The 13,632-nt window shown below is 35.2% G+C and overlaps 1 protein-coding gene across 3 annotated transcripts in view; it reads right to left on the bottom strand.

Annotated features, from left to right (window-relative positions):
• The window catches only part of LOC149794760 (vitamin D3 receptor-like), a 140,953-nt gene that overhangs the window by 100,772 nt on the left and 26,549 nt on the right, over positions 1-13,632 (bottom strand). For 2 of the 3 annotated variants that reach the window (XM_089964395.1, XM_089964393.1), the window contains exon 2: positions 6,631-6,693. In XM_089964395.1, coding sequence (XP_089820521.1) covers positions 6,631-6,693 — 63 coding nt within the window. Of the gene's footprint in view, positions 1-6,330; positions 6,529-6,630; positions 6,694-13,632 lie in introns of those variants that run through there. The other variant, XM_089964397.1, reaches the window with a different exon arrangement.

The following is a 13,632-nucleotide window of genomic DNA, read 5'->3' on the forward strand; positions in this document are numbered from 1 at the left end:
ATACAAGTTGAGAAAATAAAACTGATGAGTTTTAACGTCTCTTCAATAAAAGTATTACAGATTTTAATCTTGTTGTCTCTTTTGGTACAATCATCCATCTGGCAGACGGGGCACAGTGTGGCTGAGTAGCACAGTCATTCATCTGGTAGACAGGGCACAGTGTGGCTGAGTGGTACAATCATTCATCTGGTAGACAGGGCACAGTGTGGCTGAGTGGTACAGTCATCCATCTGGTAGACAGGGCACAGTGTGGCTGAGTGGTACAGTCATTCATCTGGTAGACAGGGCACAGTGTGGCTGAGTGGTACAGTCATCCATCTGGTAGACAGGGCACAGTGTGACTGAGCGGTACAGTCATCCATCTGGTAGACAGGGCACAGTGTGACTGAGTGGTCTAAGGTTCTTGCCTCTGTAGATCACTGACATTTCACCTCTGTCTGGATAGGTTAGAGTCTTGGCTCGGTCAACATGGGTATGTGAGAAAGTTTGCCTGTAGCTTTCTGTGGGTCAGTGGTTTAAGGGTGTACTCAAGTCCTTCTTACACCAGATATACTGGCCACCATTTACAGCCTATCATGTGTTTTAAAAGGGCATTAAACTCACCAAACCAAATCAAGCCATCTGGTGGACAGTAGGCATCACACTGGTTCCCTATTCAGCAAGAGAAACCATTGGTCTTAGTGACCACACATCATGATAATTTTAAGTCAGACATGGTTACTTAAAATAATTAATAACTGAATCATATTTTGAACATTTATAATTGTTTTTAAAATTTATCAATTATCATTCATAACTGCAAGTTGTAAAAAAAAATATTTAACATTTTTTAAACTTCTGATCACAAGATTTGTTAAGACCAACTGGTGAATCTAAACACCTCAGCTGTATTTTACGCTTCTATCTGGAAATATTATGGGTTTCAGGGGTCAAATAATAACAAAGGCATCAAAGAGTTAATTAAACCATATGTAGATTCTATTAGTAACATTCCTGCCTGTTTAAAATGCCAACACAGGACACACACATTGCATGCAAAGACAAATGGACAAGGTAGGGGACTGTCATGGTATTTGTACTGTATCACCATGTTTTGTATAGTCTGCTAACTGTATGATACATCTTGTTTCATGTACTGTATCACCATATGTTTTATATAGTCTGCTAATGGTATGATACATATTGTTTTATGTACTGTATCACCATATGTTTTGTATAGTCTGCTAACTGTACAATACATCTTGTTTCATGCACTGTATCACCATGTTTTGTATAGTCTGCTAACTATATGATACATATTGTTCTATGTACTGTATCACCATGTTTTGTATAGTCTGCTAACTGTATCATACATCATGTTTTATGTACTGTATCACCATATGTTTTGTATAGTCTGCTAACTGTATGATACATATTGTTTTATGTACTGTATTACCATGTTTTGTAAAGTCTGCTAACTGTATGATACATATTGTTTTATGTACTGTATCACAATTTGTGTATAGTCTGCTAACTGTATGATACATATTGTTCTATGTACTGTATCACCATGTTTTGTATAGTCTGCTAACTGTATGATACATATTGTTTTATGTACTGTATCACCATATTTTTTGTATAGTCTACTAACTGTATGATACATATTGTTTTATGTACTGTATCACCATATGTTTTGTATAGTCTGCTAACTGTATGATACATATTGTTTTATGTACTGTATCACCATACGTTTTGTATAGTCTGCTAACTGTATGATACATATTGTTCTATGTACTGTATCACCATGTTATGTATAGTCTGCTAACTGTACAATACATCTTGTTTCATGCACTGTATCACCATATGTTTTGTATAGTCTGCTAACTGTATGATACATATTGTTCTATGTACTGTATCACCATGTTTTGTATAGTCTGCTAACTGTATGATACATATTGTTTTATGTACTGTATCACCATGTTTTGTATAGTCTGCTAATGGTATGATACATATTATTTTATGTACTGTATCACCATGTTTTGTATAGTCTGCTAACTGTATGATACATACTGTTCTATGTACTGTGTCACCATATGTTTTGTAAAGTCTGCTAATGGTATGATACATCTTGCTTTATGTACTGTATCACCATCCAAGCATCATGATATGTATTGTATCACAAATAAGCAGGAGATAAAAAGCTCTAGTTCAAAAAAGTTAAATTTGTAACTCATTCAAACTATTTCTAAACCTGTTTAAATGTGTTTATGAACCTGTTCAAATGTGTTTATGAACCTGTTCAAATGTGTTCATGAACCTGTTCAAATGTGTTTATGAACCTGTTCAATTATGAACCTGTTCAAATGTGTTTATGAACCTGTTCAATTATGAACCTGTTCAAATGTGTTCATGAACCTGTTCAAATGTGTTTATGAACCTGTTCAATTATGAACCTGTTCAAATGTGTTTATGAACCTGTTCAAATGTGTTTATGAACCTGTTTAAATATGTTTATGAACCTGTTCAAATGTGTTTATGAACCTGTTCAATTATGAACCTGTTCAAATGTGTTTATGAACCTGTTTAAATATGTTTATGAACCTGTTTAAATGAGTTTAGCCGAGGCACAGCAATCAACACATCTACAGGTGTGGGGGAAAGGGGGGGGGTGGATCAGGCCTAGTGGTGACCCAAAATGTCTTCCTACATCACTGGTTTTATATATTTTTCTACATGGCATCAATTGGCTTGCATACTATCAAGACACGTGAAGTGGCTTTTTCCATTTATTTCTCTGAACTGTAAAATTTGAATAATATACGTAGACCTAGACACATAGCAACAGAATATGATTCTGGAAACTGAAATATAATCCAGTTAATCACTTACAAAGGAATGAATATGTTCATCAGAGATGTGAATTTTACGTATTAGATGTTGTTTTCTTGTACACATATATATACATTTATTTTCACAGTGCTTATTAGGCTTTGATACTAGACAATATTTCAATCACATGATATCCTGACTGTGACATAGTGTAACTCTAAACATTCTGTCATATTTGATAAATAATCCAGGTAATGAAAGGCTTTTAAATGAACCACTATCACACATAACCATCTGCCAGTTACATGATCCTCCTTGTTCAGATTTACCTCAGCAAGCTAAAGAGTGATATCTATATTCATCTCTGTCCAAATATATTTGTAATTCAATTCATTCTGTAAACTTACTGGGTTATGAGTATGAAAAGAACGTCTTTAGATAATGGGATGCTGAAATTTATCTGTGAGAAAAACTGATATTGCCATGGTGGCAATGAAAGTCATTGCTATTGTTGTTATAATGAGGTTTAACACCATTTTTCAGGACAAGATAGGTTATATATGGCAGCCAGTATAAATGTTGGAGGAAAAACCTGGGAAAATTCTGAAAAGAACCACTGACTCGTGAGAAGCTACTGGCAAGCTTTCTCATGTACCCACACTGACTGAGCCCTAGACTCGCAATCAAAGTCATACTACCACTGTGGCAATATCACTTCTGGAAATAATTTCAATTCCTATTTAGGAAATATATTTGCCCTTAGATATCATGTGTTTTCCATATTTAATTCATTCACTCATTCATTTCTCTTCTTATTCTTCATAAGATGAACAGATGATCTACAAAATGTACCTAAACTGTACTTTACGACTGTATTGTGAAACATGTGACCGTGGTAGCAAAAACAAAATGTACCTAAACTGTACTTTACGACTGTATTGTGAAACATGTGACCGTGGTAGTAAAAACAAAATGTGCCTAAACTGTACTTTACGACTGTATTGTGAAACATGTGACTGTGGTAGTAAAAACAAAATGTGCCTACACTGTACTTTACGACTGTATTGTGAAACATGTGACTGTGGTAGTAAAAACAAAATGTGCCTACACTGTACTTTACGACTGTATTGTGAAACATGTGGTGGTAGTAAAAACAAAATGTGCCTACAATGTACTTTATGATTATATTCTGAAACAAGAGGTGCTAGTAAAAGTAAATGTGTCTACACTGTACTTTATAATATTCTGAAACACATGGTGCTAGTAAAAACAAAATGTGCCAACACTGTACTTTATGACTATATTCTGAAACATGTTGTGCTAGTAAAAATAAAATGTGCCTACACTGTACTTTATGACTGTATTATGAAACACATGGTGCTATTAAAAAACCAAATGCCTAAAAGCCAATTCCAGACCACAACAAGTAGATTTCTCTAAGTATTAGATTAAAGGGCATTTCATGAATCATCTGAAAATTAAAACTGACGGAGCTTACCATGACCTGTTTCTATTAAAATTCTCAAACACCTGTTGTCAAAATACCTCATAACGTTTATGATATATGAAGGCAAAAATCTAGAATAAACTTAATACTATACTTGGATAGTTAGCAAACTTACCTCTCATGACACTCAAGCCCACACACATGACAGTTAAAGGTTAGATGAAGTGAATGTTACAAAACTAGACTGGTAGCTTCTAAAGAACACATAATTCACAGTCTGTGTGATCTGAAGACTGTTGGATTCAACTGCTCTGTGATATCACACCCAACTTAAGAATGTTCACGTGTAAGAAATTTGTGCAGGAAAAACATATTCACTTTCATTTATATAAAAATAAAAAATTAATATAAGGATAATATTTAAAACATTAGATGTAGGAAACATAGTTCTAAAACGTTCCTGTCCTAAATTATTATACAATTTCTATAGACAGCTTCGGTGGTCTAAGTGTTCAGAGAAGAGCGTCTGTCTTCGATGCAGGAGGTCACAGTTTTGAATCTCAGCCAAGTCATACCAAAGACTTATAAAATGGTACTAGGAGCTGCCTTGCTTGGCAATCAGCATTAAGAGGTTAGTGTTAGGACTAGTTGCCTGGTGTCAGGATAATGTGGCTGGGTGGAACATCATGCTACATGTCTGCCAGTGCAAGACATCACTATAAACTGCCACACTGCAGACATAGTACCCACACGAGTAAAACATTAAAGCTAGGTTAAAAATCCAAATCGCACACACACACACACACACACACACACACACACACTTTCTAAAATGTTTTCTTGATGCTGTAATGGCTGCTTGTGTACAGTGGTAATAGCATTAGTATAGACAGAACTGAAAATATCCAAGCAACCCAATGCTTCTTCTTTCAGATGCATACTAAAAAGAAAATCTAAACTTTTTTTCCGCATAAACAGGCACAAAATTCATTAGTGAAATGGAAGCATTCTCTGTTGTCACTTGTAGTTTTAACACTTGTAAATATACAATGTTTCCACTTCACTCATTAATTTTTTTTTTTTTTTTTGGGGGGGGGGGTGCAAACATGTAGTGGTCAGCATATAAGTTTTATGGATGTAGGCCAAATCATGTTTAGGTGAGAAATTGGGGTTGGGTTTGCCCCTCTTGTCCCTATGTGCGGGTGACCATGTTCATTACAAAGTTTGTGTGGGACAGCTTAATTTACATAGCATGTTTAACAGCTGATTAGATTCTGGCAGAGCAATTACCGAGGTAAGAGCCAGTAGCTTCTTGTAGGTCGGTGGTTCTTCCCTGGGTTTTCCAGGGTTCTTCCTCCACCAGTTATACTGGCCGCCATGTATAGCCTATCTTGTGCTGAAAAATGGCGTTAAACCCTAGAACAACAACAACAACAACCGAGGTAGAGTATACATAGGGTATACTGCCTTGTACTGGGACTGTCTTATAATGAAGTACATTGATATATTCAAATGCTGTCCATGGAACCCATACATAATACTGCCTTATACTGGGACTGTCTTATAATGAAGTACATTGATATATTCAAATGCTGTCCTTGGAATCCATACATAATACTGCCTTATACTGGGACTGTCTTATAATAAAGTACACTGAAATATTCAAATGCTGTCTATGGAACCCATACGTATACTGCCTTATACTGGTACTGTCTTACAATGAAGTACATTGATACAGTACTCCCTAATTATAATGCTGTCCGAGAGAATCATACAATATGCCACCTTATAGTGAGAACACCTTATACAGCACTCCTTCACTGCAGTATTGTCATGGAAACCATTCATATTATCTTATAATGAGACGACCTCACATGCTACTCTTTCATTACAATATGCTGTGGATTGGAGACATACTGTAAATTACCACCTCACAATGAGAACACTCCTTCATTACAACACAGTCATGAAAACGATAAAGGATGCTGCCTTATAGTAATACCACTTTATAATGAAATATATTATACCCATAATTTTAAAACAATCTAATAAAATGGATCCATGATCCTACTCACCTCATAATGGGAACCATGTCATAAGAAAGGGTCTTGTAGTGTGGGAAGGCTAGCTGTATGCGACATATGAATGGTACGCTGTTTTCTGTAACATGCTATATATGCAGACTGTAATCAAAATAAATCCATACAGTTATCTCTAGTCTAGCCCACATGTGTGAAGCTGGTCAAACGTGTTATTTTGCTGCAGTACAAGGTAGTTAGGGCTGTTGCCCATTGCAGGATATATACATACTACATACATGCATGAGGTAAACAGATTTACATATAAACACAATATACATTATAGACTGTACTTACTTAAGTGTGCAGCATATGCCCTAATTCTCTCCTCTGTATGTATTCCCTGTTCCTCAGTCAGACCTATACAAAGATTAAATAAAACCTAATATCAAATCAATCCATGATGTGTTAACATATAGGAACTGAACTACATAGTATTGAAATATCCTGGCCTACTTTATTGATTTTTGTTCCTAACCTTGAATGACCCAAGATTGTAAGAGACTCAGTGGCTATATTTAGAACTAAGTCATGTGACCTGATCAATGACCATATTGCACCCATTGAATGGTATGGAGTAATACCGTCCCTGATCTATAACAAAAGGATAAAAATATTCAAACTGAGTCCCTGAATTACCTTTGTAGTTACCTGGAAAAACAATTAAATAATGTAAATTAAACAGAGTGAAAAAATCACAGTAATTTGAATACTTAGACTTTTGAAACATCTTCAGTTGTCATTTTTTTATTTTGTATGTTTATGACTAATTGGTGGCACGCAAGTTTCAAATTACATCAATAAAAATGATTAAGTAGTAGCATCTATACTATAAATATTTTTATATTTATAGAGTAGATACTGTTATTTGGGGTAGATGGGTTTTCAATTGTTTACACACAAGGCATCAATCGTGCTAATGGCATGAAAATGACCGCAATACCAACCAAAATAGCACTTATCTTTTATTTTATATCATTGGTTAAAAAAGCAGAGTCTTATGAAGAGACCGAACCTCTACTGTCCTAAAAGAAATGTGAGGAATTGATGAAAAGAACATGTCTTCTTTTTCATTTGAGAGTGCTGAATTCCTGTGCAACAAATTTTCAAAAAAGCTGCTGTGGTGGCCTAATTGATGTAATATCAGCATCATTTTCATTTAGGACAAACTAGCCATCATATAAGACTTTTGGTGAAAACCTCATTTCAATATGACCATCCATTTTGATGGTGTAGAGATAGCATTTTCAAAACTGCAATCATTGCTGCCATATTTGATAAAAGATTGGCACCATCTGCATTTAGCGTTAAGTAGAACCAAGGAGATATGATAAGAAGCACTTTGCTGAAAACTCTATGCCAATATGACCATCAGTTGTGGTGGAGAAAGTACAAGACGCTTTTCAGGATGTTCACCATGGTGGCCATATTGGATGTCAGAGCACCAGCATCGTCATTCAGAAGCATTTATACAGCAGAGGAAGTCTTCTAGTTAAAACCCCATGTCAATATAAACATTCTTCTAGTGAAAACCCCATGTCAATATAGACATTCTTCTAGTGAAAACCCCATGTCAATATAGACATTCTTCTAGTGAAAACTCCACGTCAATATACAGATTCTTCTAGTGAAAACCCCAGGTCAATAAACACATTCTTCAAGTGAAAACCCCATGTCAATAAACACATTCATCTAGCGAAAACTCCATGTCAATATATACATTCTTCTAGTGAAAACCCCATGTCAATGTACACATTCTTCTAGTGAAAACCCCATGTCAATATACACATTCTTCTAGTGAAAACCCCATGTCAATATACACATTCTTCTAGTGAAACCCCATGTCACTATACACATTCTTCTAGCGAAAACCCCATGTCAATAAACACATTCTTCAAGCGAAAACCCCATGTCAATAAACACATTCCTCTTGTGAAAACTCCATGTCAATGTACACATTCTTCCAGTGAAAACCCCATGTCAATGTACACATTCTTCCAGTGAAAACCCCATGTCAATGTACACATTCTTCTAGTGAAAACCCCATGTCAATGTACACATTCTTCTAGTGAAAACCCATCAATATAGACATTCTTCTAGTGAAAACCCCATGTCAATATAGACTTTCTTCTAGTGAAAACCCCATGTCAATGTAGACATTCTTCTAGCGAAAACCCCATGTCAATATAGACATTCTTCTAGCGAAAACCCCATGTCAATATAGACATTCTTCTAGTGAAAACTCCACGTCAATATACACATTCTTCTAGTGAAAACCCCATGTCAATATAGACATTCTTCTAGTGAAAACCCCATGTCAATATAGACATTCTTCTAGTGAAAACCCCAAGTCAATATAGACATTCTTCTAGTGAAAACTCCACGTCAATATAGACATTCTTCTAGTGAAAACCCCATGTCAATATAGACATTCTTCTAGTGAAAACCCCATGTCAATAGACATTCTTCTAGTGAAAACCCCATGTCACTATACACATTCTTCTAGTGAAAACCCCATGTCAATAAACACATTCTTCAACAGAAAACCTCATGTCAATAAACACATTCCTCTAGCGAAAACTCCATGTCAATGTACACATTCTTCTAGTAAAAAGCACATGTCAATGTACACATTCTTCTAGTGAAAAGCACATGTTAATATACACATTCTTCTAGTGAAAAGCACGTCAATGTACATGTTCTTCTAGTGAAAAGCACATGTTAATATACACATTTTTCTAGTGAAAAGCACATGTCAATGTACACATTCTTCTAGTGAAAAGCACATGTCAATAAACACATTCTTCTAGTGAAAAGCACATGTCAATGTACACATTCTTCTAGTGAAAAGCACATGTTAAAATACACATTTTTCTAGTGAAAAGCACATGTCAATGTACACATTTTTCTAGTGAAAACCACATGTCAATGTACACATTCTTCTAGTGAAAAGCACACATGTCAATGTACACATTCTTCTAGTGAAAAGCACATGTTAATATACACATTCTTCTAGTGAAAACCACGTCAATGTACACATTCTTCTAGTGAAAAGCACATGTTAATATACACATTTTTCTAGTAAAAAGCACATGTCAATGTACACATTCTTCTAGTGAAAACCACATGTCAATATACACATTTTTGTTTAGAAGGAACAGTGGCAACAATATGAGCTTGTTTTCTTAAGTAAATACCCTGGTTTAAAACTGAAATCCTTTGCAAATAAAGTAACAGATTATATTACTAGAAGTTGAATGAAAATGGATAAATCTAAAATCCTTATACAAGCCTCAACCAATTTAAGAGGTCCTGAATAAGTTATTGACTGTCTCACCTGTGATACCTGCGGCAAACAATATGCAAGTGAGTCTAATAGGGAATTTCAAGTGAGAAGAAAACAACCCTAAGGGTTATGTGCAAGAAGAAAGTTAACCTAGTCTCTAAACGCTTTAATCTTCTTTGACCACAACAAAGAATTAAGAATTATTTGCCATTGATTTTTGGACAAGAATTTTGTTCTTATAAAAACGAATACTTTCTGTGAAAGCTCAAAATAACATGATCAATACATTATGACATCATTAACATATAACTTCACATTTAACCTAGGTGCAATGCAATGAAATGAACTCTGTGAAAATGACCAATACATTATCACACCATTATGACCACATTATACCCAGGTGTATTACAAAGCTATGAGCGATGAAAATGATGTGATCACTACATTATGACACCATCAATTTAATGACCTGATTAGAGCTAAGTGTATTTCAATACTATGAACTATATGAAAATGATGCAATCACTACTTTATGACACCATCAATATTTGACCTCATTATACCTAGGTGTACACAAATTACAATACTATGAACTATATGAAAATGATGCAATCACTACTTTATGACACCATCAATATTTGACCTCATTATACCTAGGTGTACACAAATTACAATACTATGAACTCTGTGAAAATGATGCAATCACTACTTTATGACACCATCAATATTTGATCTCATTATGCCTAGGTGTACACATATTACAATACTATGAACTCTGTGAAAATGATGCAATCACTACTTTATGACACCATCAATATATGACCTCATTATGCCTAGGTGTACACATATTACAATACTATGAACTCTGTGAAAATGATGCAATCACTACTTTATGACACCATCAATATTTGACCTCATTATACCTAGGTGTACACATATTACAATACTATGAACTCTGTGAAAATGATGCAATCACTACTTTATGACACCATCATTATATGACCTGATTATACCTAGGTCTATTGCAATGCTATTAACTCTGTAATGACAAGGTAACAACTTCTGTCTCTTGTTCAAAAATGAAAAAGAAAACTTAAAAAATACAATTTTAAAAAGGATCTCTAAATCACTGACAACTTACTAGGTGAAAAGAACAAGACCATTTCTTCCTTTTAACTTGGTGATTAATAAAACTGTCCAATTCTGCAGTGATAAGGTTTTCACATTAGCAACTGTTGTGGGGACATACCAGATGTTTGATTAGCATTTCATTAGGAACAAAGTAGACATCAATGTTTGGTAAAAATTCCATGTGATCATGATCATACATGCAGGAATAATAGTGTTAAGATGAGTTTGCTTTAACAGTTACAGTGGCAGCCATATTTGATTTACAAACTGGCACCTTTTTTATTTAGGACCAGCTTGGTATCATAAGTCTACTGGTGAAAACCCATTGTTGATATAGCCATCCATTGGGAGGCATAAAAATAACAATATTTTCAAGATAGCCACCATGGTGGCCATATTGAGGGTGAGTAATTTTCATTGTGGACCAACTAGACACTATGAGAACTCTTCTGATGAAAAACCCATGGCAAAATGACACTCCATTTAAGATGAGTAGTGAAAAGATTTTCAAGATGGCCACAACCTGTATACCATATCAACATTATTTTAATTTAGGATCAACAAAACTTCATAAGAGGTTCTTTAGTGAAAAAACCCCAGTCATATGAGTAATCACAAGATTTTGTAAGCTGGCCATTGTGGCAGCCATATTGTGTATCAGACTGGTACCATTTGATTTTAGTACAGACTACACAAAAGTCATCATAACAAGTCCCTTGGTGAAAGCAACATATCAAATGTGACTATAAATTTATGAGGAATGTTGAAAACAGATTTTCAAGATGGCCACCATGGCAGACATATTGAACCTCATATTATTGTTATGTATATTTAATGTTTGTTTGATAGTTTTAACTTTTTATATATTCTGTTACATGTTACTGTAATGTCCCATTGTTTGCTGGACTTGACCTTGTCCCAAAAATTGAGTTCAGTTCTGTTTGACCCGATTCACTTTTTTTAAAATTTCATTAAGTAAACAACTAATAATAGCTTCATTATTCTTTGTGTCTGAACTAATTAACCAAATTATTATTCAGGTAAACATGTTGATCAGGGTCAGGGTTTTGGAGATCCCCAAGTGAATTTAATAAGTTATTATGCTGTAAGTAAACAAGACTCAATCAATCATGCTAAAAAGTTATTTTCCATTAGGCAATAGTTGTTTATTGAAAATGCTAATTTGTCACCTTGGGTCAAACAGAGAACTATATTATCTTGTGACTGTCAGAATTTCACTAGTTGGGTTTAAAACACTTGACACATTAAGTTGTATTGTGCTGTGACCAGTTTAGGCTGAATTTTATTTTCTTCAAATTATTGAATTCAAGTGATTATTTTCTCTGGAAATACAAAAGTTCTCTGACAAATTCTTGGATAAAGACTTTCATTGGAATTTATACTCAACTCAAATCTGGAAAAATATTTATGTGATTCAACAAGATACTGTTGACAAATCAGCACCTTGCTGACTATAGCAGATGGCATCGCCTTCAAATTTTGATCTCATCATTACTTGAACTCAGTTTAATGCAGGACCTTTATTAATAGGACTTCTATTTGTTAATTCATGGATTATTTTTGGATTTAATTCACTAAACCGTAAGTTCTTTTTTCTCATTTTTCACTTTGTATTCTTGGGAAATAAATTATTTGCTAAATTTTACAAAGCTTATTGTCTTCACTCTTTTCTGTTACTTATTTTAAGAGCAAAGACTCGTAACATCACCACCATTTTCATTTAGGACCAAGCACTCATCATAAGATATATTTTGGTGAAAATCCCATATCAATATGACTTTAAGTTCAGGTGGAGTTGTGAAAAGAATTTGAAGATTGCTGCCATGGTGGACATAAATGATGTGTTATCAGCACTATTTTTATTTAGGGCCAACTTCATTACAGGAATTCTTTTAGTGACTACCCCCTGTTCATATGGCCATCCATTTAGGAAAGCCATATGAAGATTTTCCAGATGGTGCCATTTTGAACATCAGAGCAACACCATTGTCACGGAAACCACCTATACATCGTAAGAAGCGTTTTAGTCAAGACCCCAAGTGAGATGATTTACTTCATACTTAAGTGAGAGAACACAACATATTTATATGAATTATGTTCTGTCTGAACCTGGAACAATTAGATATGGAGTACCACAAGGCTCAATTCTTGGTCCATTACTTTTTTTTATTATTTATTAATGACCTACCACTTTTACTAAGAGACTCAATATCATCTACAGAAGCAGCAGAGGGGGCGAATCGGACATTTTGTCCAATCGTTATTTTGCTTAATTATTACTTTCTGCACTCAGCGGATCCGGTGTCGTCAGCGCCTGGTAAAAAAAAAACGACGACGTCGTTGGGGGATCGTCCAAACGTCATTTGGTTTAATTAACACCTTCTGCGCGTCGATCCCCAGCGTCGTCAGCGTCCGGTAAGCACATCGACGACCGCGTCGATGTCATCGCCCCCCCTGCTGCTATGATCTTACAAACAGAGTGATCACTAACTCCTCCTCTTGCAGATCAATTAGGTTATTTGACTGATCGGTAAGTCTGAAATTAATTCTCGTTAAAAACCGATCATGGCATCGCATATAGACCGGATTAATCGGACTCTCAATGATCAAAAATCCCGGAGGGGCTGTTGGTGAAAACGAATAAAGGATATACCCCTGTTGAGCTTGATTTGATTGCTTGGTATCCACCTGATAACTCCCTTCGATAACATCACACACTAGATTGATCGCTATCACTGATGCGATATTTACGTTGTATGGAGCAATATGCCTACCACCATCTCCGTTATCGTGTCTGAGGATAGTTGATGGGGGGGTGTCCGCGGGTGGATTCTCAGGCCATCCTAGTATGGTTCTTATTG

Source organism: Sinohyriopsis cumingii, chromosome 7 (genome assembly GCF_028554795.1).
Source record: "Sinohyriopsis cumingii isolate HCF-2022 chromosome 7, ASM2855479v2, whole genome shotgun sequence".
Classification (NCBI taxonomy): domain Eukaryota; kingdom Metazoa; phylum Mollusca; class Bivalvia; order Unionida; family Unionidae; genus Sinohyriopsis; species Sinohyriopsis cumingii.